At 44.5% G+C, this 27,993-nt stretch overlaps 1 protein-coding gene across 1 annotated transcript; it reads right to left on the bottom strand.

The window, feature by feature from the left end:
- Window positions 1-30: 30 nt before the first annotated feature.
- ATP4A (ATPase H+/K+ transporting subunit alpha) lies at window positions 31-27,993 on the bottom strand. The gene is made up of 23 exons (XM_087876426.1): window positions 27,955-27,993; window positions 25,372-25,425; window positions 22,450-22,509; window positions 21,582-21,785; window positions 20,590-20,703; window positions 19,111-19,245; window positions 16,565-16,682; window positions 16,217-16,485; window positions 13,564-13,762; window positions 13,337-13,446; window positions 12,429-12,563; window positions 12,019-12,211; window positions 10,507-10,682; window positions 9,424-9,560; window positions 8,713-8,863; window positions 7,419-7,587; window positions 6,480-6,634; window positions 5,483-5,606; window positions 4,439-4,584; window positions 3,414-3,547; window positions 2,447-2,548; window positions 987-1,078; window positions 31-377 (listed from the first exon to the last, which is right to left on the bottom strand). The coding sequence occupies exons 1-23, from the start codon at window positions 27,991-27,993 to the stop codon at window positions 349-351; spliced, it is 3,045 nt and encodes a 1,014-aa protein (XP_087732552.1). The 3' UTR covers window positions 31-348.

Here is a 27,993-nt window from a genome sequence, read left to right as displayed (position 1 = left end):
CAGAAAAATATTTTAAAAACACACTTTATATCTCTTCTGATGTTTATATTTGGTTGCCATCTCAAGGACTGTCCATTTCCCCTAGCATATCAGCATCCCCAAATATTTTTCTTGATGATGGGCAGATTCTTGTCCCAGAGTAGCTGGAGCAGATTAGCTGGACGTGTGGGATATGGAAATTCATCATAGGAAGGGTAAGAAATTCAGCAAGCTCGGTTGAAGGTGTAGCTAATGAAGAAAGCAAATCCCAGGTTCCTTCTTACTGTAGTATTTTGCACCCACAGGGAGCAGCCCAGGCAGCACAAACCATGCCAGTGGGGACCAGTATTTGTTCCCAGAGTTTCATCTTTAATAGTAAAGTTCTTTGTCCCACCAACCTGGAGGAAAGAAACAACATGGAAATTAGGGTGAGGGTGACAAGGATATCATTGATGCTCACAGCAGTTTGTCAGACAATGGAAAAACAAAGGTGTACCCTTGAAGGTTTCTAATAAGTAAAGGTAAAGGTTCCCCTTGCACATATGTGCTAGTCGTTCCCGACTCTAGGGGGCGGTGCTCATCTCTGTTTCAAAGCCGAAGAGCCAGCGCTGTCCAAAGATGTCTCCGTGGTCATGTGGCCGGCATGACTAAACGCCAAAGGCGCACGGAATGCTGTTACTTTCCCACCAAAGGTGGTCCCTACTTTACTACTTGGATTTTTTACGTGCTTTTGAACTGCTAGGTTGGCAGAAGCTGGGACAAGTCACGGAAGCTCACCCCGTTACGTGGCACTAGGGATTCGAACCGCTGAACTGCCGACCTTTCGATTGACAAGCTCAGCATCTTAGCCACTGAGCCACAGCGTCCCATTAAGGTTTCTAGTAGTACAGCACTATTTCTGAATGTTCCACGATTGGGAATTGCAGTAGAAGATGTCTGAATCCAGTCTTCTATGAACCTTATGTCAACTTGTGCCTCCCTCCTCTCTACCCATTCTTGTAACTTACTTCCAGGGTGTCTCCGGACTCCCAATTTTCGGATTTCGTCATACACAAAGATGAGAAGGCCAAATGGTAGAGGCACTAACCACCACTGGAATCTAGACAGGAGGGGGGAAGCAAAAGAATGGACAAAGTTAAGCTTAACAGCTTCAAAAGTTAGCCTGCTGAGCTTTCAGTGACATGGCTTGAAGCAGACAGGAACTGAGCATCGTTCTGCCACACAAATATGGCCCCAAAGCTTTTTTTTTTTTTCTTTCAGTTTTTGATCTGTGTTTTCTTCTGCTAAAGTCTCAGGAAAAAGGAGGCAGTTGTAATGTAGGGCAGTAATGGCTGCTGTCCTTGGTGCTGATCTGAGCTGCAGGAAGTTCCGTCTTGTGAGAGGATTTGCTTTCTCCCACTTACGGTAGCTAAAGGGGAGAATTGGATCAGAGGATTAAGCTGTAGCCTTCTAGCTCTTTAACTCCTCACTGTCTTTCCCTATATCTGTACTTACTGTTGTTATAAGGCAATGTGTAAATGAACCGCTCTTGCTTTGCTGAATTTAATATCTAAATGTTTGATGGGATAGGAGAAACAATAGGCAATGGAAGTGCAGCTAGAGGAAAATATGTATTAGAGCAAGCTGAGTAAGGATTTTGTAAGATGTGAGGTGGGGTTTCCTAAAAAAACAAAAAATGATTTGTGAAGGAGTGGCAAAATAACTAGGTTTTAAACCCTGAATTATATATATAAAGAATATAAACCTAAAGAGAGCCAGTGAGGTACAGTGGTAAAGGTGTTGGATCAGAAATGGGGAGACCCAAGTTCTAATCAACCTTTAGCTACAGAAGCTTCCTTCTATATTTTGGGCTGCCCCCCCTTCTCAACCTTACCTACCTCATAGGGTTATTGTTTGGGGAAAAGAATTGGAGGAATTAGCACTATAGGCTGCCTTGAGCTCCTGTTATAAAGGGTAGATTGTAAGTAAAATACATAAATACACTCATTGATGTCCGTGCACTTCAGTGGACAAATCTATACCTCTATGCTTCATGTTTTAGTTTTTGTGTGATTAGTTGAGATGGTTGTGTTTTGTCTGGGAGTTTTTTTGCTGAGTTAGCTAATTCCTGAATAAAGGGTAAAGTGTCTGGAGAGTTGAGATTTATAGCCCTGCTAAGTGTGTAGTGATATCCTACAAAGGAAAGAGAGAAGCAAGAATGTGGGAAGAGAACATTGGTTTGCTTATTCATGTTTGCCCGAGTTGCTAGGTTCCTTATACAGTATAGTATTGAAAGCCATTTCTTGCAAACCACAATGCAACACAACACAAGCCACAAAACAAGCCACGTTCTTCTCAGGTTTTGGGAAGACAAGTGCAGAGGTGGCTATGGGCTTTTCTAACTAGCTCCACTCTGTAGCATGTCTTCATGAGAACTTTTGATAGGTGGTTTTGTCACTTTAGAATACCAATGTGTACAAGTTCTTACCGTATGGGCATAAAATTGAAGATATTGGGCATCCCAGGGCAATAACAGAGGAAGCAGCCCACACAGATCTGGAACACAATAGCAATCACCAAGATCTTATTTCTGAAAGAGAAAGAGATGAGTAAGGCTGGATGGAAGGTGTTCAGCTGTTTTTGATTTCTGCTTTGAATAGACCAGAATTGGGTGATGGTCAATTGATCATTGGCAGAACCGGACCACTCAGTGGAAAGAAACCAATTCCAGGGTAAGAAGGCAAATATTCCTATTCTTGTTGAATTCACAAAATTGTCAAATTCAGGGAGAACTCAAATGTGTTCTGGGGTTGGGGAAAGCTACAGGTGCTTTGCCAACTTTTCTGGGAAAGGAGCTTATTTCCTGGACTCATGCTTGATTCAAATTTGCACATCAGTAGCATCATTTCAGCATCATTTGGTCAGGAAAACGTACTCTCCAACCAATGCAAATTCAAGAACTAAGAATGAGAACAGGAGGTCGAACAACAGGTTGAATTTGTTAGATTGGAAAAATCAAGAAGAAAGATTCCAACTGTAGAATCAGCAAAGTTTAAATGTGCCATTTGCCCACTGGAAAAATTATTTTTAATAAGAACCTCCTTAGAGATTTAGGACATCTGAAATCCTTCCTATTACATTGTAAATAGCACTTTTCCAATATGAGTACCAGTCCTTCAGTGAGCCAAGTGGGTTCAAGGTTATAGCCTAATTCAACTTTTCTTTGGATAGCTCGAAGTCACTACTGAATTGTTTGACAATCCTAGAGGTTCCTTCATATTAATATTTTGTCCACTGATCATATTGCTGTCAACATCTCAAAGCAACCATTGGCTACTATCCCTTTGTTTTGATGTATAGTATCACAATATAAAAGACATGAATTTGAAAAACTATGTTCCTAGCTGTGCCAGACTAGGAAGATCTCGCTTGGAGCTGCCGGGGGTGTGATCTACCTGAAGAATCCTTGCTGGAAGACAGAAAGTCGTCGTGTCTTGCGGATAAGCACATCTGCAATCTGGCACATCTCAATGCTGATGAAGAAGACGGTATAGCAGGTGTACTCTTGGTAAAGACGTTGTCCAAATGTCTGGTAGAGAAACAAACAGTGGTATGAAGGCAAATCCAATAGATGACCACCAGCCATCAAATAACCCTGAGAACTACTTAAGTATTTTTGAGATTCTAGACCTGTGATGGCAAACCTATGGCACGTGCCAGAGGTGGCACGCAGTGCCCTCTCTGTGGGCACGCGAGCTGTCGCCCCAGCTCAGCTCTGCTGTGCATGCATGCGTGCCTCCCGCTGGCTAGCTGGTCTTCAGGTCTCTGCCGCATATGCATGGGGTAGGGCGCACATGGGGGAGCATGCGTGCATGCACAGGGGGTGGGGCACATGCGGGGGCTGCACATGCATTGCATGTTGGGGGTTCGGGCATGCACGCATTTGCATGCGCATGGGTGCTTTGGGCACTCGGTCCAGAAAAGGTTAGCCATCTCTGTTCTAGACAATACAGAGTATCTACTCATTCTTCTTGTGCCATATCCATCATCGGGCGTTGGCGATCATGTTGGTGATCTTATTTTTATCAACAGCCACATGAAACATTGCTGCTGAGTTTTGTCCAAACCAGTCCCTGGTTTACTCATAGAAGAGAATATTTGCAGCTCGGGATTGAATGGTGGCGTCCTTGGTGTTCTCTGAGTTCTGATTGTTTTCTTGGAGACATTTCATTACCTGACTAGGTAACATTATCAATGTTAGAAGGGGGCGGGCTTTGTTCTCTATATACTAGTGGCTTCCCTTTCAGTGATAGTGGGAGTGTCCTCCCAATTCATGCAAACAAGCTAAAAGTAAACAATCTAATCGAGGAATCATCAAGAACACTCCCGGTTCCCAGGTTGGGTAAACATGGCCTGTGATTAAATAGTCCTGAGTTGCAACAATTGGAACATCAGGTTGGTCTTTCTCTTCTCTACTCACCCACTCTTGGCCATAGCTGTCTTGAACGTCCTGGATATGATCATTCTCCCAGGCGGCTCGAAGCCCTACGCACTTCAGTGGGTACCAGCCCTCTTGCGCCATGGCGGTGAAGTAATCAACAAAGCCAGCACATGACTGGATGGCTCCTGCAAGGCAAAACACCACACAGATTGTGTTGGATTTCTGGTCCTGCTGCACCTTGGCATCCGATTTTTAAGCCAGGGGTTTTCAATGTTTGGGTGAGCACGCTTTGACAGCATATTGCAGGCACATTCACCAAATGAGGTAAAGGTAAGGAAGTCGCGCCTTCTATCTCTTCCAGCTCACACAGACGGTGCTTATCACCATCTTGTCTTCTGGTTTCTAGGCAGGATGGAATATTTATAATAATAATTTCCTGGCTTGTCTCTTTTCCATCTACCATATTTTTTGGCATATAAGATGGTCTGGAGTATAAGACGCATCTTAGTTTTTGGGGAGGAAAATAAAATAAAAAAAATTCTGCCTCTGCCTATCAGCATCCATCAGTATTCATCTGGCTAGCGTCAGTGTGTGAGCGAGTTGAGGGCTGTTTGGAAACTGAAACAGTATTTGCTGTGTGAGCAACAAGGAAGGAGACAGCAAGGAGCCTGAGTGTGGCTTAGCTCAACTGTTTTAAAGCTGCATGCTGTGCTGATCTCTGAAACTGAAACTCCTCTCCTCTGCTCCTCATAGAAACTATATTGAAACTTCTAGATCTAGCCCTAGTCTTTTATGGTTAGGCCAGCCTTTCCCAACCCAGCATTCTCCCGCAATTTTGGGACTCCAGTACCTAGAATTCCTTACTGGTGTAGGAGATGCAGTCCCCCTGATGTATCTGAAGAGGCCTCTGTTGGATAAGGCTAATCAAAACCTGTTCTAGTAAGCTATCTAAAAAAAAATAAAAACCAACTTTGGATGCTTTTGTTAAAATTGAATTAAAAGCACATTGCTCTCTAGCAAATGCATTCTCTTTCTTTTGCTAGTTCTAACCACTAGGTGACGCCTTCTTGCATGCATACATACCAATCTGGAAATAGGAATAGACAGCTAGTGCTTCATTGACTAGGCGGTCCCGTCGAGGATTTCGGGGCTTCAGATGCATGATGTCGCTCTCAGCCTTTTCATAGGCCAGTGAAACTGAGGGGAACTGTGGGGGGAGGACAGAATATCTAAAATAAGCATTTGGCACACAAGAACAGCTTTCATTTCACCCCAGATTTGCTATGATGGACACGTGAAATTTCTGGAACTTCGTGTGGTGGATGAAAACCTTTTGGAGCCAAGAGTAGGCTTTTAGACCTGTAAGGTTGGATTCATACAAGACACTTAACCTAATAATTGAATTAATTTGTATCACTTGGGTTTACCTTGACCTAGCCAATTAGGCTAAATTGGCCTAAACTGGTTAGCTACCTCGAAATTAAACTATTAAAAAAAAACCCCACATTAAAATGATAAAGGTAAAGGTTCCCCTTATACATATGTGCTAGTCATTCCTGACTCTAGAGGGCGGTGCTCATCTCTGTTTCAAAGCCGAAGAGGCAGCGCTGTCCGAAGATGTCTCTATGGTCATATGGCTGGCATGACTAAACACCAAAGGCGCACAGAACGCTGTTACCTTCCCACCAAAGGTGGTCTCTATTTTTCTACTTGCATTTTTATGTGCTTTCGAACTGCTGGGACAAGTAACGGGAGCTCACCCCGTTACGCGGCACTAGGGATTCGAACCGCTGAACTGCCGACCTTTTGATCGACAAGCTCAGCATCTTAGCCACTGAGCCACATTACAAGTCAAAAACACAGCCACTGGCTTAATGGGTTTAGTGTGTTGTGTGAATGCAACAATGATATTGCCTTAAGCAGGCTGGGTTAACACTTCAGGCTAAGCCAAGGTGAGGTTTGTTCTAAAAGAAGTGGCTTATACATCCACAAAATGGGACCCACAAAATGAAAGATGGTTTAGAGGGGGTGTCCCTTATTCTGCTTCCTGCAAACTTTAGTTTGGTCCTTTAGGACTCACAATGTCTGTGCACAACTCGATAAAGAGGATGGTGATGCAGCCAAGAGGAAGAGGGACACTGACGGTGATGTAAATCAAGTAGGGGGTCAGCTCTGGGATGTTCTTGGTCAAGGTATAAGCAATGGATTTCTTGAGGTTGTCAAAGATCAGGCGCCCTGGAGGGGAAACAAAGAGAAAAATGCAGAACATGAATGGCTTCCTTCTATGTGTTGTAAGAGCCGCGGTGGCGCAGTGGTTAGAATGCAGTACTGCAGGCTACTTCTGCTGACTGCCGGCTGCCTGCAATTTGGCAGCTCGAATCTCATCAGGCTCAAGGTTGACTCAGCCTTCCATCCTTCCGTTGTCGGTAAAACAGATAAAACAAACTCGATTTCATTGAGGGCTGCATCAGGGTTGTGTTTAACCTCGGGGGCCAGGGTGGGCATGGCCAGCTTGATGTCACTCATGTCAGGGGTGCCTATGGTGGCTCAAGTGCTCTGCCAGCGAAAACAGGCTCCTGAGTTCCATTTTCGGCCATGACGTCCTCCTGCAGCCCTCTGCCAACAAAAACAGAACTCACACAAGCTTCGTTTTAACTGGCAGAGGGCTGCAAGAGGCCGTCACAGTTGAAAACAGAGCCTGGGAGGGCCGGGCGCAGCCCTCCCAAGATCCAAGATTTTTGCTGGCAGACGCACCACGTGCTGGTCCACTGTTTCCAGGGTGGACTCGCGGACCAGATCTAAGCACCCTGGGCCCGCGGGCCTTGAGTTTGACACCGCTGCAGTAAAATGAGGACCCAGATTGTTGGGGGCAATAGGCTGACTCTGTAAACTGCTTAGAGAGGGCTGTAAAGCACTGTGAAGCGGCATATAAGTCTAAATGCTATTGCTATTGTTCTAGGTGCGTGAGGACATCCTATCTCAGAATCTCTCTAAGCAAGGGATCCTCCCAGGAACTGACCCTGCTCAACGCCGGTGACAATGGAGGCAAAGTTGTCATCCAACAAGATCATATCTGCAGCATTCTTGGCTGCATCGGATCCAGCAATGCCCATCGCGACTCCGATATCGGCTTTCTTCAGCGCCGGGGAGTCATTCACCCCATCTCCTGTAACAGCCACAATTGCACCCTGTGGACAAGAGTGAGAAGTGTGAGACTCGGGTTCTACGAACGGGATTCAGGACGAAGTTTTATAATGGGCAGCACTTCTTTTTAGTATTCCATGTGCTCAGAGGGCTTTGCCACACCATGTCTTTCTTCTTGATCTCCTTCTGGAAAGGTATAGCTACCGTATTTTTCTGTATATAGGACAATAAAGGTAAAGGTAAAGGTTCCCCTTACACATATGTGCTAGTTATTCCTGACTCTAGGGGGCAGAGCTCATCTCCGTTTCAAAGCCAAAAAGCCAGCACTGTCCGAAGATGTCTCCGTGGTTATGTGGCCGGCATGACTCAATGGCAAAAGCACATGGAACATTGTTACCTTCCCACCAAAGGTGGTCCCTATTTTTCTACTTGCATTTTTTACATGCTTTCGAATTGCTAGGTTGGCAGAAGCTGGGACAAGTAACAGGAGCTCACCCCATTACATGGTAGTAGGGATTCGAACCGTTGAACTGCCAATCTTCCAATCGACAAGCTCAGCGTCTTAGCCACTGAGCCGCCGTGTCCCTTAATACAGTAATTAGATTAATACATCCCTTAATACGGTAATTAGAAGCTCCCTAATATCAGAATCGGTCGACCTGAAGGGAGCAGCAGCTGGGTGCTTCAAGCATTTCTATATATCCCAGAGTAATACAATTAAGAACGCTTGTCCGTTCAGCCTAATGTATTTCACAAAGCAATTATGAAGATTTAAAAAAAATGGCAACCCTGCATCATATTATCTTTGGAGGAAGGGAAGGATGGAGACAATTACTTAATTATGGACCGTGTCCACTTAACATGCTTAGCTTGTTTACTGGATTCATCAAAACCCATCTGGGAACTTCATATCAAATTATAAATCAGTTGTGATTTATGGGGTTACACAAATCAAATTATTTATGATATAATAACAAATTATTATGGTCATTGGCCAGCCTTGATACATATTAAAACCATAAGAAAAAAAAATCTAAGGGGAGAATTATCAATGCTTGGTATTTTGTATAAATGATGTCTCTGGTTCTGTAATTTTTCTAGTTTCTATGGCTGGGAAAGTAAAAAGTGTCAAATATATCTACTTTTTAAATAAGAAGTTTGGATCTTACCAGTTTCTGACAGCTTTCTACAATGATGAGCTTCTGCTGTGGAGAGGTGCGAGCAAAGACCATCTCTGGATGCATCTTGAGGATCTCAACCAAATCTTCACTTTCCATATCTTTCAATTGACCTCCATTGACCACACATGCCCTGGCATCCCTTGAAATAAGAGAGAAGCCCTCTTCAAGATTAGGAAACCTCCCAATAGCTCCCCAGCAACTCCATTTGTCAACTCTGAAGCTGGCTTGGCTGAAGCCATCTTGGAGCTTCAGTGTGGCCACACTGGAGCTGAGGGATAGGGAAGGGGGTTTAGAGATAGCTGGGGTTGTGTTGTCAAAACGAAATACTTTCTCTTGGGAACCAAGGACCTTCTCACACCTAATCGGAGGAAGGAGGAGTGATGTCACCAGACCAACGGAAGCTGCATTGATTGGGCCATGCGACTGATTGTTTGGGATTGAGGGAAAAACTTTTAATTAGGTAAAAACCAGGGGGTCCCTCAGAGTTGGTTTTCACCAGATATGTGCCAATGTGTGATATTTCCAATAAAGCTATTCTGTGAGGAACCCACTTGCCTCGGAGTTTTTGCTTGCCACGGATCTATTACTTGGTACCTTGACAACCATATGACTTCTTCCCTTGCACAGAATATCTTCCTTGTCTGGTGCCGCTGTCACTCAAAGTAGCTCTTTAATATGCCCGGGTATTAAGATGCTCACCGCTTGTTAACCTGCTCCACGGGGATGCGAAGACGGGTGGCGATATCTTCAACAGTTTCGCTGCCCTCTGAGATGATGCCAACGCTGGCAGCGATGGCTTTGGCGGTGATTGGATGGTCTCCTGTTACCATGATCACCTGGGAAAAAAAATGGGGGTGGGGAGGGGATTGTAGCAGTTGTTTCTAAACGTATTTGTCACACACCCAAATATCATGAGCCACGGTGGCGCAGTGGTTAGACTGCAGGCTACTTCTGCTGACTGCCGGCTGCCTGCAATTTGGCAGTTCAAATCTCACCAGGCTCAAGGTTGACTCAGCCTCCCATCCTTCGGAGGTCAGTAAAACGAGGACGCAAATTGTTGGGGGCAATAGGCTGACTCTGTAAGCCACTTAGAGAGGGCTGCAAAGCACTGTGAAGTGGTATATATTATATTTTTCAGACTATAAGATGCACCTGACTATAAGATGCAACTAAATTTAGAAGAGGAAATCAACACAAAAAAGTTTTTGGCCTCCGTGCGCTCCATTTTCGGGCCTTTTTTCGGGCCTTTTCCAGCCTTTTTTCTGCCCATTTTCAAGGCTTTTTTCTGCCCATTTTTGAGGCTTTTTTGGCCAGTTTTCAAGGCTTTTTTGGCCCATTTTCGAGGCTTTTTTGGCCCATTTTTGAGGCTTTTTTCAACCTACTTTTGAGGCTTTTTTCAGGCCATTTTTTCTAAAAAAAATGGCCAAAAAAGCCTTGAAAACGGGCCGAAAAAAGACCCGAAAATGGGGCGTGTGGTGGCAAAAAAACTGTCAGTGGGTGGGTGTGGCTTTGGCAATATTCGGTCTATAAGACGCGCAGACATTTTCACCCCTTTTTGGGAGACAAAAAAGTGTGTCTTATAGTCCGAAAAATACAGTAAGTCTAAGTGCTATTGCTATTGCTGTCATGGGAGCTGAAGTCCAACATATCCAGAAGCCTCAGATTAGGAAAGAACCATCCTAGGATCTTGTAAGATTTCAACGTGTCCATGTCTGGCTTCCATAGCATTATTACAAATACTTTCCCAACCACTGAAATCATCAGAACATCTGATGAACTTACCCGGATACCTGCAGTACGGCATTTCATGACGGCATCGGGCACAGTGGCTCTGGGTGGATCAATCATAGAGATAAGGCCTGCAAAGCATAGCCCACTAGTGGGGAAGTTTGTTTCATCACTGTCAAAGTGGTAGCCACGGGGGAACTCATTCTGGGGAAGGTAGAGGTGACAGAAACCTGTGGACAAGAGAAAAGCATTGCGAGACTTACTTCATAAGCCCATGAGTCAAACTACAGCTCCATCTTCACTTAGCCCACAGTGCTCAAACTGGACTTTTGGTGCTTCACTTGATATTTCAGGTTTCTCATAAAGTTTGAAAGTTTATTAGATTTCTATACCGCCCTTCTCCCAGGGGACTCAGGGCGGTGTACAGCCATATTAAAACACATAAATTTATAAAATTTAAAACCAATTAAAATCAAATTATATATATAATTCTTCTATATGTATTTGTATTTATTATGGCTGTTCACCGCCTTGAGTCCTTCGGGAGTAGGGCGGTATACAAATATGAAAAATAAAATAAATAAAATAAATAAATAAATATATAAAATTTGGCCCTCAAATTAAAACACACATACGCCCATTTAAAATCCAAGTAGTTGACACTGTTGAGGGTGTTGGTGGATACTTCGGTAGTTGCCATGCGCAGGATGAAGCTCCAGAAGCTTGGAGACATTATTTAAATTTCCTGAATGCTGCTCATGTAAAATACCTCAGAGAAATTGTACGAGAGTTCAGTGGTGGCTCCATGCTGTTCACGAGAGCATAATTGCTACTTGGAAGGGCTCAACAGATCAGTGAAGGAGAAGATCGAGAAAGAGGGCGTTTTGTTGAGGTTCTTCTCAAAAATAAAACTAGCCTACCAGTAGGCAGTTGTAGAGATTTTTTTTAAAAAAAATAATAGAATAGAATAGAATAGAATAGAATAGAATAGAATAGAATAGAATAGAATAGAATAGAATAGAATAGAATAACAGAGTTAGAAGGGACCTTAGAGGTCTTCCAGTCCAACCCCCTGCTTAAGCAGGAAACCCTACACCACTTCAGACAAATGGTTATCCAACATCTTCTTAAAAACTTCCAGTGTTGGAGCATTTACAACTTCTGGAGGCAAGTCGTTCCACTGATTAATTGTTCTAAATGTCAGTAAATTTCTCCTTAGTTCTAAGTTGTTTCTCTCCTTGATTAGTTTCCACCCATTGCTTCTTGTCCTGCCCTCAGGTGCTTTGGAGAATAGCTTGACTCCCTCTTCTTTGTGGCAGCCTGTTTATGCTGTTTATGCAGCCTAGAACTGTGTTGGCTTTTTTGGCAGCTGCTGCACACGGCTGGCTCATATTTCAATGGTTGTCCACTAGGACTCCAAGATCCCTCTCACAGTTACTACTATTGAGCAAGGTACCACCTATACTGTACCTGTGCATTTTGTTTTTCTTGCCTAAATGTAGAACCTTACTTTTTTTCAGTAAGTACTTAATGAAAACTTCAGTCATTGATACCATCCTTTCTTACCCAGCACACGCTCGCCCAGTCCACCAAGGTCCATATAAGCTGTTTGGAAAGCTTCCCTCCATTGCTCGTCAAGGGCCAACTCCTGGCCCTTAATCATAATGGTGGAGCAGCGTTCCAGGATCCTCTCAGGAGCACCTTTCATCACCAGCAGATGGCGCTGGTCTCTGGGATCATCAAGCTCATGGACAGACAGCTGAAAGTAAGAGAAGATGATAGAATCCATGAGATTTGTCTATTACCCAATGTGCAACTTTCTAGCTTCTTGGCTAGTGGCAATGAACTAGTGGCAGGAAGGAATGGAGTCCAGATTTAAATGCCAGATTAATTCAGTACTATTTGAATCAGAGTTCCTTTTGGTGACCCTTGCTGAGCCTTTTTGGAACCAAGGGGACAGAAAGTCAGCTGCTAACCTGGAATTTGTTGGTGGAATTGAAGGGTATCTCACAGACTTTTTTGTAGCGCTCCCGGTACTCCATGACGTTGCCGAGAGTGATTTCAGAGAATTTCAGTAGGGCTGTCTCTGAGGCATCTCCGATCACAATACGCTGGGATTGGAAAGGGAGAGAAACATAGAAACAGGATTAGCACCGTTGAAGTGCTGGCTGAATTTGCACTGATACTGGATCCGTGTTTCTTAACTTTGGCTGCTTTAAGGTGATTGGGCTCAGGGTTGGGCTTTAGATCCTTTAGCAATGGGTTTGCTGCCCCATTACTGGGTGGGTGTGGCCATAGTGGGTGTGGCCTAGTCAGCCACCTACACCATGGTGGGGGGATGGCATTTTTCGCCCACCCCAAACTCTGGAGGCATTTCTTGAGCCTCCGGAAGGGCGAAAACAGCTTCCCACAGGGTCCGGAGGCCCTCCAGAGGCTGAAAACAGGCCAAAAGGTAAAGGTAAAAATTCCCCTTGCACATATGTGCTAGTCGTTCCTGACTCTAAGGGGCGGTGCTCATCTCTGTTCCAAAGCCGAAGAGCCAGCGCTGTCCGAAGATGTCTCCGTGGTCATGTGGCAGGCATGACTCAATGCCGAAGGTGCATGGAACACTGTTACCTTCCCACCAAAGGTGGTCCCTATTTTTCTACTTGCATTTTTTTACATGCTTTCGAGCTGCTAGGTTGGCAGAAGCTGGGACAAGTAACGGGAGCTCACCCCATTACGCGACACTAGGGATTCGATCTGCTGAATTGCCGATTTTTCGATCTACAAAGCTCAGGATCTTAGCCCTTGAGCCACCACGTCCCCTTTAAATACCACCCCTGTCATACGCTAAATAAATAAATAAATAAATAAATAAATAATCCGTACGGATTTTTCTTACCCGTGGCACAGGTACACTATCCTGTCCTGATTTGAAAGAAGCCCGGTTGCAGAGGCTCACCACTTTACATAGAGCTCTCCACGTCTCCGAGGACTGATCGAAAGTTTGCCCTGGAAAGCAGAACAAGAAGTGACGTGGCAGGTTTTCTGGGCTGTAAGCTTAGGATGGGCAGCCCGCTGCCCATCGTTACTGACTGTCTCTCTGCTTGTTGCTAGGCTTGCAAATACCTGACTGGTCTTCTGTAGTGTCCGCTGTGTGGATTTGGTTGTCGAACCAAAGATGCGAGACCGTCATTCGATTCTGGGTGAGCGTCCCGGTTTTATCCGAGCAGATGACCGATGTCGAGCCCAGCGTTTCAACAGCTTCCAGATTCTTGACCACACAGTTCTTCCTGGCCAGTCGCTTGGCTGTGAGAGACAGACAGACCTATCCAAGGAGGATGAGAGGGAGGTGGGGAGGGGAGAAGGGGGTAGGAAACAAGTGAGGTCCAATATTTGGAACTTGGGATAACTAAAGTCAACTTGGGTTGAGTGCATTAAGCCATTTTGTCAGAGTTCGTTGCAGAAATCAAATCCAGAAAGCACGCACAAGATGCTTCTTCGGACAGGATAATGAGGAATGGAAGGATTTATATTCCTTGCAGACAGCTGGTCATTTGCATCCTTTTAGAGCAGCGTTTCTCAACCTTGGTAGCTTGAAGATGGATGGACTTCAACTCCCAGAATCCCCCAGCCAGCAGCGCTGGCTGGGGGATTCTGGGAGTTGAAGTCCACCCATCTTCAAGCTTCCAAGGTTGAGAAACGCTGTTTTAGAGGGCCGTTGAAGCGCTTGGAGGTTTATCTATGTCCTCAGGGTCTGTCTGCAAGGAATATAAATCCTTCCATCCTCCACTATCCTGTCAGAGCCGAAGAAGCTTCTTGGATGAAAAGCAAAACGTCTTCAAAAGAAAAAACAAGGGAGTCCAGTTGCCTTCTGAAAAAAAAAATCACCTTTGGGACTACTTTTCCCATATCTTCCAGTCAGCCAGAAGCATAAGATTGGGAGTGGGGTCAGTCTTGAACCAATGTGTCAGAATATTCATGAACTGGAATAGGGCATAGCAACAAGATCAGCCAATGGGAGCTGAGGCAGGAAGGAGCCTGGGCGTGGCTCTGTAGCTCTGTGCTCAGCTCTGAAGCTGAAACTAGTCTGTCTGCAACTCTGAACTGTCAGAGCCGAAGAAGCTTCTTGGATGAGAAGCGAAACGTCTTCAAAAGAAAAAACAAGAAAGTCCAGTTGCCTCCTGAAAAAGCACCTTTGGGGCAACCATGACCTGGATGACTGAGAATCTCTACAGACGTATGGGAAAAGTAGTGCAGAATATCTGAAGGATGCCATGCTGGGAAGGATAATTTAGTTCATTCTTTTCTGTTCAGTTGGGTGGTAAGTCTTTGAACTGGGGAATGTCCGGTTTCGGTGTCGTCTCAAATAAATTGCATTTCCAAACAAATAGTCTTTGATGAAATCTTTCATTTATTAAGCACGACAATCTGTTCCCGACTACGTCGTAGCCAACACTGACTTCCTGACCCCAAACCTTCCCTTTCCGTTCCCCAATTCTCTGCGTCTCATTGGCCATCTTCCAAATCACTCTCCCCATATCTACTACTCCCAGGAATGTCCCCCTTCCCATCCCATCTCCTAGGGGATATTATCTTCAGGGAAAATAAGTAGGTGAAAAGTCAAGCGTCCTCTTGCCAGCTGCCCCCTCTTCTCCCCCTTATGTCAGCACTGGAACGAATGTAGTTTGGAGTGCTGACATGGAAGATATTTTGTTACTTGAGATGCTCCCTGGTGGACGTGTTTGTGGAGATTGTCAGTCATCCAGGTCGTAGTTGTCCCAAAAGGCAACTGGACTTCGTTTTTCCTTGAAGATGTTTTGCTTCTCATCCAAGAAGCTTTTTCACTTCTGATGGAGTGGCGGAGAATGGAAGGATTTATATTTCTTGCAGTCATCTGGTCATTAGCACTCTTCGTTCAACAGAGGAGGGAGGGGCACGATACTATCTCCTGTTTACAACAAAGCCAGCAGTTCCACACCCACTTGCACTATTCAGGTGACCCTGAGGGCACAGATAAAACTCCAAAGAAAGTCCAACTGCCTTTTGAAAAAGCACCTTTGGGACTTCCTGGTGGAGATGCCAGGGAGCGATTGCAGTACTTCCTGCTCTGACTTAGGCTTTCCCAGCAGCACGAAGCTGAGTCCTCGTCCCGATAAACCCCTTTTATTTAATTTACAGTGAATTCCTCTCCAGCAAAGTCTTTCCTCTCCCACAGTCTTTCAAGATAGTTCACAGTTACCGACCTTTATCAGGCTTGGAAAGTGGCCAGGCCGATATCTTTCAGACGCCGCAATACTTGGCAAGAATGCAGTAATGAACTAATTGTCTCCTGCAAACTCCACTCCCCTTTCGCTCCTTTTTTATTCCCTCTGGGAGGGGATAAATTCATCGTCCACCTGTGGCCTTACTCCCAAGTCAACCCTTGTTCTTTAGCTGTTCCCTTCGTCTGGCCACTCTGCGCAGGCACACACTGGGAACATGCTCCATCTGTTCATCTGCCTCACTGATGTCTGACTCTGAAGGCAGCTGATAACTGGCATATGGCCCTGGCCCCCCCACCTGCCTCCGACACAGAGCCCTCATCAGAGCCTTCCCCAGACTCCAGGACTGGCCCATGTTCCTCCCCAACCTCCTCACTGTCAGAATCTGCTGCCAGATCCACTGGCCGCTGGTGGGCTACAGCACTTCCTTCATACAAAGCAACATGTGAAGATGTTATGGAAAGAACAGGGGGAAAGTATTCAGAAAGAGCTCAAACTGCTTGAGTTGTGATACTTACCGTGACTGTTGCTAGAAGACCCTCAGGGACATAAGCCACCACAATTGCCATGAAAAAGACCATGGCCTTGAGGAAGGGGTAGCCGATCACCATGGCAACAACAAAGAAGGTGGCACCGAAGAAAATGGCCAAGCCAGCTATGATGTCCACAAAATGTTCAATCTCAATAGCAATGGGCGTCTTCTCATTCTCCACTCCTGAAGCCAGGCTGGCGATGCGCCCAATGATGGTGCGGTCCCCGGTGTTAATGATAACACCAGTGGCAGTTCCTGAAAAAGAAGAAGGGAAGAGCTAGAAGCTTTCCAGTGGACAACCGATGTCTTCCCTCCAAAAACCAGTTCTTCCTACCTTCTAAGCACATGGTTGAGAAGAAGGCAATGTTCCTTGTTTCTAAAGGGCTTTCATGGGTGCATTCTGGGGTACGGTTTTGAGGTTCAGATTCCCCTGTCAAAGAGGAATTATCCACCTAGAATGAAGGAGGAAAGAAAGAAAGAAAGAAAGACAGAAAGAAAGAAAGAAAGAGAGAGAGAGAAAGAAAGAAGGAAGGAAGAAAGGAAAGAAGGAAGAAAGAAAGGAAAGAAGGAAGGAAGAAAGAAAGAAAGAAAGAAAGAAAGAAAGAAAGAAAGAAAGAAAGAAAGAAAGAGAGGATTGTTATGTGCACTGTGACATAATTCCATGAAACTCTGCAGGCACAACTCTCGGTATGGAGATAATTGCCCATGGCTGGACAATTTTCAATTCTGAAATTTACATTGTGCATTTTCTTTCTTACATTATTCAAATATCTGTGTGTGCAGGAGATGGAAACATGTTTCTCTCCCCACAGATTGTTTTCCAGATCGGAATCATTTTTGAGTTTTGCATTGATCTGAATAATTAAGCCAGTGTTTCCTGACCTTGATGACTTCCAAATACATAGACTTCAACTCCCATAATTCTCATCCATGGCCATCCTGGCCGTGGAATTCTGGGATTTAAAGTCAACAAACCTGAAAATATATTAAGTATTTACTTAGAAATTAATATGCTTTAGAACTGCTATATATTTCATAGATAGATTAACAGAGTTGGGAGGGACTTTGTAGGTCATCTAGTCCAACCCCCCCACCCAAGCAGGAGAACCTAAACCATCCCTGACAAATGGCAGTCCAATCTCCCCTTGAAAACCTCCAGTGAAGAAGCTCCCACAACTTCTGAAGGCAACTTCTGTTCCATCGGTTGGAATAAATTCTCTTTATTTCTAAGTTGAATCTCTCCTTGTTCAGTTTCCATCCATTATTCCTTGTCTGGCCTTCAGGTGCTTTGGAAAATAGCTTGACCCCTTCCTCTCTGTGGCAGCCCCTCAAATATTGGAAGACTGCTATCATGTCTCCCCCGGTCCTTCTCTTCGCTAGACTAGCCATGCCCAGTTCCTGCAACCGTTCGTTGTATGTTTTGGCCTCCAGTCCCTTAATCATCCTGGTTGCTCTTCTCTGCACTTTTTCTAGTGTCTCAGAAAAAGTGCAGAGAAGGGCAACCAGGATGATATTGCAGAACAGAATGGATAGTATGACTGTAATGTGTATGTTTTGTAATTGAATGATGACTTGAACATGAATCTACCAAGTCCTAAGGTAAGGCTGTAGTCACTTGGTTACTTAGACCAAGATACATGTTACACAGTGACCCCGAGACAGTCTGAAGCACTTCCTCCCTCTACGTGAGATGTAGGAGTGGGCATGTTCTTCCTTCATTTCTGCATTTGGATTGCAACTATACTATTGAAACAGTAATACGGTGACAGGGATCACATATAGAATGTGCAAGTAACTCACTAGTTCAGTCTAGAATAGAATAGAGCTGGAAGGCACCTTGGAGGTCTTCTAGTCCAGTCCCCTGCTCAAGCAGGAGAACCTATGCTATTTCAGATAAGTGGCTGTCTGGTTTCTTCTTAAAAACCTCCAGTGATGGAGTGTCCATGATTTCTGAAGGCAAGCTGTTCCACTGGTTAATGGTCCTCACTGTTAGGAAGCTTCTCCTTAATTGCTTCTCTCGTTGATTAGTTTTCATCCATTGCTTCTTGTCCTGCCCTCTGGTGCTTTGGAGAATAATTTGACCCCCTCTTCTTTGTGGCAGCCCTTCAAATACTGGAATACTGCTATCATGTCACCCCCTAATTCTTTTTTTCCTTAGACTAGCCAAACCCAGATCCTTCATATGTTTCAGTCTCCAGGCCTTTGCTCCTCTTAGTTGCTCTTCTCTGAACTTTTTCCAAGGTCTCAACATCTTTTTTGTAGTCTGGTGACCAAAATTGGTTGTAGTATTCCAGGTGTGGTCTTCAGAGATGGAATTCAACTGGTTCCGACCGGTTCAGGTGAACTGGTAGCGCTGATTAGTTGGCCCCACCCACCGACCCCCGCTCCATCCTGTCCTTTATTTCCTGTTTTGTAGCTCATCTCAATCGCGTGGCACAGCTGATCCCCCCCCTCACTGTTCTACTTACCGTTGCTGACTTGGAAGGTAAGCAGCTGAGCTTTTAAATGCTCCATTTTCAGCGCTGCGTGCAAATGCCTTAAACACACACACACACTCTTACCGAACTGGTTGTTAAAGCAGCAGCATTCCACCAATGTTGGTCTTACTAAGGGTTTATAAAGCAGTACTAATACTTTATGTGTTCTTGATTCTATGCCTCTGTTGTACCCAGGGTTGTATTAGCTTTTTTTGGCCACTGCTGCACACTGCTGGCTCATATTCAAGTGATCCTTTCTCTAGTTCCTTTCATTTGTCCAGTGAACCAAATGGGCCAAACTTTATAATCTTTCTCCAACAGAAAGTTTGAAAAGCAAACTTTTTGGAGTGGGGAGAAGGTGAAGTCACGTTTATCGGAGCAGCCTTCTTTCTTATTTAGGTACCTTGCATCCTTGACCAGTGATGATCCTGATGTCTGCTGGGACTCGGTCTCCCCCTTTGATCTCCACCAAGTCACCCACTACCAGCTGATTAGCATTGATCTGGAACTTGTCACCATCCCGAATCACAGTGGCTTGCTGTGTTTGGGAAGAAGAGAAGAAACTATTTGGACTTAGAACATTCTTTTCTTCATGTAAAAAAAAAAAAATCAAAACAAAACAAAGCAAAAATCCCAGATGGTCAAAGAATTTTATACTGGGGATACTGGAAGCCATTTACGCTTCAAATCAATGGAGAAAACCTAAAGAAGGTGGATATTTTTCGGTATCTGGGATCCCCTCTCCAAGGCAATAGTGACATCAGAGGTGGGTTTCAGCAGGTTCTGACCAGTTCTGGAGAACCGGTAGCGGAAATTTTGAGTAGTTCAGAGAACTGGTAGTAAAAATTCTGACTGGCCCGGCCCCCATCTATTCTCTGCCTCCCAAGTCCCAGTTGATGGGAGGAAATGGGGATTTTGCAGTAACCTTCCCCTGGAGTAGGGTGGGAATGGAGATTTTACAGTACCCTTCCCTTGCCATGCCCACCAAGCCATGCCCACCAAGCCATGCCACATCCACAGAACTGGTAGTAAAAAATTTTGAAACCCACCACTGGGTGACATCAATGGTGAGGTGAGAGCAAGGATGAATGCAGCTTGGATGCATTGGTGAGAACTCACTGGTGTGGTATGTGACAGAAGAATGCCAACCCGTCTTAAATCTAAGATTTACAAGACACCCATCCGGCCTGTTGCACTGTATGGCACTGAATGCTGGGCAGCAACAACAGGGACTGAAAGCTCTCTCGTGCCATGGAAATGCCAATGCTCCATTGGATATTGGGCATTTCCCTTCTTGACCACATTACAAACAGTAATGGGTTTCAAAATTTTTTACTACTGGTTCTGTGGGTGTGGCTTGGTCAGCGTGGCATGGCTTGGTGGGTGGATACTGCAAAATCCCCATTTCCTCCCGATCAGCTGGGACTCGGTAGGCAGAGAATAGATGGGGGTGGGGCCAGCCAGAGGTGGTATTTACCAGTTCTCCAAACTACTCAAAATTTCCGCTACCGGTTCTCCAGAACTGGTCAGAACCTGCTGAAACCCACCTCTGATCACAAATGACATCATTCAACAGCATGTTGGTGTGACACCAATTATAGAGAAGATGAGAGAAGGCCGGCTCTGCTGATATGGACACGTCCAGGGAGCAGCACCTTCCACCATGGCCAAGACTGCCTACCAACTAGAAGTCAATGGCCGGTGACCTTGCGGGCATCCAAAACAGAGATGGCAAGACACCATCAACAAAGATATGCAAGTCGCGGGCCTGCGCCCTGGAGACGCAGCTGACTATGCAAAGTGGCGCTTAATGATCCAAAAAGCAGACCTTGCACTTGAGGGAATATGCTAGGAAGAAGAAGTTACTGGGAGCCATTTTTACCTGCGGCACGAGATTTTTGAAACTGGCAATGATGTTTGTGCTTTTAAACTCTTGATAGTAACCAAAGCAACCAGTCACCACCACAACAGCAATAAGAGCAACGGCCAAGTATAACTAAAAAAGAAGAAGAAGAAAAAATATGCTGGTCTTTGTATTGTCACAGCTGCACTCTTTCCAGTTATCCTGGCAGACATTACATTTATTATACAGCCCCTCCTCATTTATCAACTACCTTCTTTAGCAACCATTCTCAAACACGACAGTAATAAACAGTAGTATATATTCATTTTCTGACCAATATGCCTATTTACACCTGAGTATAAAAGCTGTCGGTGTGAAACTGATTTAAGTTTCAAGCAACAGCTGTGAGCTGGGGAGGGTGAGGGGGGGTTTCTAATAAATTAATTAAGGTCACAGCTGAGCTTCTTAACCTGCAATTAGCACTTTTTAGGGAAGCCTGGTATTACCTAGAAAAGCAGCTCAAGAGGGAGAGCTTGTTTAAAACAATCTCTCTGCTTGCTTAACAACAGATTTGTTGTTACCCACTTTGATAGAATCAGCATTCTATCTCCTATTGCAGGGCTATCAAATTCAAGGCTCACAGGCCAGATCCAGCCCACGGGGTGCTTAGATCTGGCTGGCCTGGAAATAGCAAAGGCCCGCAGTGCCTCTGCTAGCAAAAACAGGGCTCAGGGGAGCCTTGTGTGCCCTCTCCATCCTGTTTTCAGTCTGGACAGTCTCCTGCAGCACTCTGCTGGCCAAAACTGGGCATGGGCTGAAAACAGGGCCCAGGGGTGCCCCCCCCCACACCGTGTTTTGGCCGGCAGGATGCTGCAGGAACTGTCCGTCCTGTCTCTCCCACCCGTCCCTGCCGGCTGGCCCACGGAGGACAACTATAATGCAGATCCGGCCCTCGAAGAAATCCAGTTTGACACCCCTGTCCCATCGCATCTCTTGTCCCACTGACTCCCAAATCTGCTGTGGGCACTTACATTGTCTGCGCTGGTAAGATCCCCTTGGCCACACTGGATGCCAAAGGCGATGAGACAGATGGCAGCTGCCACCCACATCAGGCACTGCAGCCCCCCAGCCAGCTGACGCGCAAACTTCACGTACTCCGGAGTGCCTTTGGGAGGCTTCAATTCATTGGGGCCATCACGAAGGAGAATCTCTCCGGCCACTGTGCTGGTCAGACCCTGGAAGCAAATAGACAAGGAGGCCAGATATAAATATGCAGTAATAACAAACCAGTTGTTAGGCCTGGGAGCCATCTTTTGCATTGGGCCTTCAGGCCTGCCACATTTACTACTGTGGGAAATTGGGAGGGGGGGGTTGTATAGAGCATGGGTGATATAGAGTCATAATAACATTCCTTTCTCAGAGAGTCAAGGTCATCTTGCCCTGCACCTGGAGGGCTGGAACTGGGAGGCATCTCCAGTTGGGACAGTGCTTTGATTAAACCATGTGATGGACATGTGGGTGCTGGGCAGGCACTTGGACTTTAATTTGGGTGGGGAAAACCTGGAAGCTTTCAGATTCGGGTTTTCCCAGATGTGCCAATATGACATCTCTAATAAAATGGAACTTTGAGGAAATTCAAGCCTCGGAGTCTTCTTTCATTGGGGGTGTTACTTGGAACCCTGACACCAGTAATGCCTCTGATTCCTAGAGATTTGTCTATCGTGGATACATTGAAGGCGGCTACCAATTTAGGGCAGCCTTATTCCCCATGTATCACTTCCTTTCAAACACTAGATGGCAACTGTACTTTCAAGGCTGCAGAAAAGGTTATGATGAACTATGAAAACCTGTGTTCCTCTCCGCTTGCCGCTAATACTCTTTTTTGTCAAAGGGCTTCACCTTCTTGATGTTGGTCCTATATTTCATCTCCAACTCTTCTATAGACAGCTGATGATCATCCTAAAAGGAGGAGAGACCCAAGATAAGAATATGATTTCAGTGGATGGAGAGATGTTATCCTTTGAGCATGGTCCTTCATTGATTGTTCCCTGACTGCTTATTTGTACCCTATGACTATCATTAAGTGTTGTACCTTATGATTCTTGACGAATGTGTCTTGTCTTTTTATGTACACTGAGAGCATATGCACCAAAGACAAATTCCTTGTGTGTCCAATCACACTTAGTCAATAAAGAATTCTATTCTATTCTATTCTATTCTATTCTATTCTATTCTATTCTATTCTATTCTATTCTATTCTATTCTATTCTATTCTATTCTATTCTATTCTATTCTATTCTATTCTATTCTGCTGTTTTGCATCAACACATAAGCACAGCCAACAAATGTTTCTTCAGATTGAGGTAAACTCACAAAACGAAAGCATGGAACGATTTTAAAAATTCCAGATAAGTGGGAATTGATTCTGGATTGCCAGGAGATTAAATTCCAGACATGAAACGTACTGGGCATGAAAGCAAAGAATATACGGTATTACAGATGGAAAAAAAAGAAAAGAAATTTAGCTTGTATATGTAATCGGACACAGCCAGTATTAAACAGTAATATAGTTTATTACACTGTCTCAGAAAATGAAGGAGGTACAGTATTTGAAAAGAATTTGCAGCTCTAATATTTGCATACCAAAATGTTTAGGAAACAAAATAATTCATTTCAAATGCCCTTGAAATGAGGCATTCTCTGTTATTCAAAGAGATTTGAGGAGAGGTTAAATCAGTGGTGAAATGTAAAATTTGTTACTGTCGGTTTTGTGGGCGTGGCTTGGTGGTGGGGAGTTAATGTGGGTAGGTGTGGCCAACTTTTTTTTTTTTTACTTTTTTAAAGCATTTTTTTACAACCTATTCGGGTGAATAGGTTGCAAAAAAATGCTTTTAAAAGGTAAAAAAAAAAGGCTCTGACGATCACAGCTGTGGCGCGTGATCGTCAGAGCCTTTTTTTTAACCTTTTAAAAGCAGGAAAGTGACGACACCTGGGTGAGTGGGTGGAGCCTCATGCTGCCATCGCTACCAGTTCTCTGAACCACTTGCCACAATCGCTACCGGATTGCTCGATCCGGTCCGAACCGGGAGCATTTCACCCCGGGTTAAATTATGAATTATGAAATGGATTAAACGAACGATATCGGATGGAATTAACATTGCTTTTGTTCACATAAACAAGGCTGTGAAACCATTACTTATCATTGGCTGAAATTTTCTGTAGACCAGTACTTTTACTGAAGTTGTCTCTCAAAAAACTAGTGGGAAAAAAACAACAACATTCCTTCCTTGAAGTTCAGAGAGAAAATTACATTTTGTTCTGGAGAAGAATTCCTTCCCTTGAGACCGATATATAATTACATTAAATGTACTCCGTAGCTTCAAACGGTTTGCAGGCTGAGAAACAAAAGGTTGTGGCAATTCTTCCGTTTTGTGACGTTCCTTAATTTTGTCTGCCAAATTCTGTGCACAGCTCTTCTGAGTAGAGCTTTGAATGCAAATTTCCTCGAGTGTCGGTTATTGATTGTATTTAATGTCTGCTTTCAGATTCCAAATTCTGAAGGAGCTTAAGAGGGGTTACGTGGATAAAGTGCCCCTCATTAAACCAATTACAGCCTGTGAGATCACTGAGTTGCGTGCGTCTCTTATTGTTCATAGGAGGGTGAGGATAATTAATGCCATAATGCTGAACTTGGGTTCGTTACGAATGAACACATTACGAATGTGTTTTATAGATGAAGAATTAATTCCTTTTTTTTTTTGCTAAATGTGAATATGCTTAACAAGATGGACATTTGTGGCAACACTATGCTCTCTTGTATTGCACAATTGGACCCGGAATTTTTGTTGCTAAGCTTAGTAGGTCATGCCAATGGTGAAATGTAAAATTTGTTACGACCGGTTCTGTGGGCGTGGCTTTGGGGGGGTTTAATATGACTGAGTGGGCGTGGCCAACTTTTTTTTTTTACTTTTAAAACCATTTTTTCTACAACCTTTTTGGCTGAGGATGTAAAAAAATGCTTTTAAAGCCTCTGACGATCCCAGCTGACTTGTGTGATTGGCAGAGGCTTTTTTTTTTTATTGAAAAAGTTTTTCAAATACAGATTTCCCCCCCTTTTTTCCCCTCCTCCTCCCTAACCCCCCCTCGCCCTCCCCTCCCCCCATGGCTTCTCCAAAAATAAAATCCAAGTTGATATCAAATTATATAATACTTTACCATCCTTTTAACACCACCCCCCACATGCTAACCATTTCTTTCTAACAGTGTTATTATATCCCCCCTATGCTATACATTTCAAAGCAACCTTCAGCTATAAAACTATATAATAAATCCTAATGTGGCATTTATTCAACTCATAATCTACCCATTTCGTCCACCCCTGTACATATATCTCTTAATTCAAATCTTTTACGTGACCATGCGACAGTCGTAAGTCTGAGGATCAGTCATGAGTCATGTTTTAAGTTCTGTTGCAACTTCAAATGATTGCTAAACAAATGATTGTAAGTCAAGGACTTATAAGGTATGTCAACTTTCAGCAAAAATAATCAGGTTTATCCTGGTGTGATGTGACTAGTGTTATGTTTAAGTGTGATAGGCAAACTGGGTTAGTTCAATAATCCACTATTAAATTAATCATGGGCAAGTGGTTTATGTCAAGCTATGGAAATGACAATGTCTAAATTAGATATTGTCTAATTTAGTAGAGATATCTTGTTTTTACAGTGTGGTCCTATGGCTTACCACATCCATCTCTTTCTTCATGTTCTCCAACTTCTCTTTTTTCTTTAACCCTTTGCTTTTCTTCTTCTTAATCTTCACATCCATTTCCCCATCGTATTTCTCCATCTCCACCGAGTACATTTCGTACTTCTCCTAGCAGGACAAAAACAGAAAAATAGGTTTTTAAGGTCAAATAGCTTTGTTAATTATTATGAATTAAGATGTTACGATATTCTTTTGAGCATTTTAAAACCCATCTCTGGAAAGCAGAATAGAATTTAAGTGCTGGGATTAAAATGAAACCAAATGGCTAGCGCAGGGGTCAGCAACCTCCGGCTCCAGAGCCGCATGAGGCTCTTTGGGCCCTCTGCTGTGGCTCCCTGTCAGGTGATCCCACCACTGGCTGGCCCCGCCCCTCACCCTCCCCTTCCAGTCACTCCTCACCTGGCCTGAGAAGGTAAGGGTGACGGCGGAGGATGGAGAAACGGCCAGGGGAGAGTCAGTGAGATACAGAGAGAGGGGGAGAGAGAGAGACATAGAGAGGTACAGAGGGAGAGGGAGGGGGGAAAGAGGGAGGGAGGGAGGGAGGGAAGAGAGAGATATGTCAAAAGGATTTTGTGGTTCCCAGTGTTTTTTAACAACTGGTTCTCTGCCCTAATGACTGGCTGGGTAGGCGTGGCTAGGGGGTCATGTGACTGGTGGAAGTGAGTGACATCGAGTTGGCCACGCCCACCCAGGTTTTGTGGCTCCCGGTGTTTTCTTCTCTGTGGGAAACGGGTCCAAATGGCTCTTTGAGTATTTAAGGTTGCAGACCCCTGGGCTAACGTGAAGAATGATGTCCACAGTGGAGGGTGTGTGTGTGAATGTCAAAGAAATTGTCAATTGTTGGTTGCAACTGCCATCTTGGCTATTCTGACACTCTCGCAGGTCTGGGGACTGCCTTAGAACCCCAGCGCTGGACACGTTTGCTCAAACAAAATTCTCTTGATCAAATATCAAATTGTTTATCAAAAACAATCCGATTTGTACTCAAAGGTTGACCTGCCTGACTAGGTGGCTCAGTGGCTAAGACACTGAGCTTGTCGATCAGAAAGGTCGGCAGTTGGGCGGTTCGAATCCTTACTACAGATCTCCTGTGTGAGCAGGGGGCGGTCAGACTAGATGACCTCCAAGGCCCCTTCCAACTCTGTTACTGTTACCATTTGGTATTAAACGAATGGGATGAATTGAAAGATAACCTTTAGCAAGCTCATCTTTACTAAGACGACTGAGTGCATTACAGGTACACACAGGTACACCGGTTGAGTTGTGCTTTAGAACAAAGCTAACTATTCTAGGAATAAACTAGAGGAACTTTACAAAATTTCGCTCCGCAATTTTACTTCGCTAGTAGTGGATCTAAACTTCAGTCCCACAGTCATCCATCACCTCTGCAGAATATCAGCTTCAGTATTTTTTTTTTTTTTTTTTTACAGATGTGAAACTGAACAGAATGATATTTTGGGTGTTTTCCTCTTGGTCAAAATGAGAGCAGTTGGCAGTTTCCCTGAATTTTGAGGCTTTCTGGAATCAAGGCTGGTCTCACATGACTGATATCAACGCAGTTTTGATGACAGTCGAACCTATGGAGGTGCTACTTTTTGTTTTGAAGGGACTTACATTTCTGCCCTAGGAGGTCTTTTCTGCTCATGCTCTGATTGAAGTTTTTTTTTTTTTTTAAATTTGATTTATATGCCGCCCTTCTCCGAAGACTCAGGGTGGCTTACAATGCGTTAAGCAATAGCCTTCATCCTTTTGTATATTTATACAAAGTCAGCTTATTGCACCCACAAACTGGGTCCTCAATTTACCTACCTTAGAAAGGATGGAAGGCTGAGTCAACCTTGAGCCTTGGCGAGATTCAAACCCTGCAGTAATTGCAGGCAGCTGGTCTTAATAACCAGCTTAATAACAGGGTGCCTTAAACCCCTGTACTACCAAGGCTCTTACTCTTGTAACTCTTACAAAGTTACTTACATGAATGAATTTGATAATAGCTATTTGATAATACGGCATCAGGGCTGCGGTTGACCTTGGGAGGCTGGGAAACATGGCCGACTGGATGGGCGTGGCCATCTTGATGCCACTCCGCAAACTGCTGGCATGTTTCCTCTTCGCATTGGGTAGACCGGACCGAAGCAACCAGGGGTGGGTTCTAAATTTTTTTACTACCGGTTCCATGGTTTTGTGGGCCTGGTTTGATGGTCATGTGACAATTCTTTAGGATTTGGCAGAGGTACTGGTCTACCAGGCTCTTAATTGCTTGCAGAGCTGTACTGGTCTACCCATTTGTTCTTGGAGCGTCCTGGTCTACCCATTTGTTTTTGGAGGCACTGGTCTACCACCACACTGCCTTTTATCGCTGATCAGCTGTAGGGCGGCCCTTTGAAGCCCCGCGGCAAGAGTTTAAACATTTTTTTCCCAGCTGGGACTCGGAGGCAGCAAATAGATTGGGGGCAGGGCCAAATAAAAGGTAAGAATAAAACTTTGGGGGGGGGGCAGCTCCCAAACAAAGAGAACCAGTTCGGTGACATCATATCATCACTGCTACCGGCTTGGCAGAATTGGGTCGAACCAAGAGGAACCTATCACTGGAAGTTACGCAGGTAGACTGGGCTGAAGCGATGCAGGCTGGCCCCTTACGTTTTCCAGGATGGCTCTGCGGTTAAGATCTGACCACAT

Source organism: Pantherophis guttatus, chromosome 10 (genome assembly GCF_059756535.1).
Source record: "Pantherophis guttatus breed Tessera chromosome 10, ASM5975653v1, whole genome shotgun sequence".
Taxonomy (NCBI): domain Eukaryota; kingdom Metazoa; phylum Chordata; class Lepidosauria; order Squamata; family Colubridae; genus Pantherophis; species Pantherophis guttatus.
The sequence above is the reverse complement of the archived record's forward strand: the minus strand, read 5'-3'. Positions and strand labels throughout refer to the sequence as shown.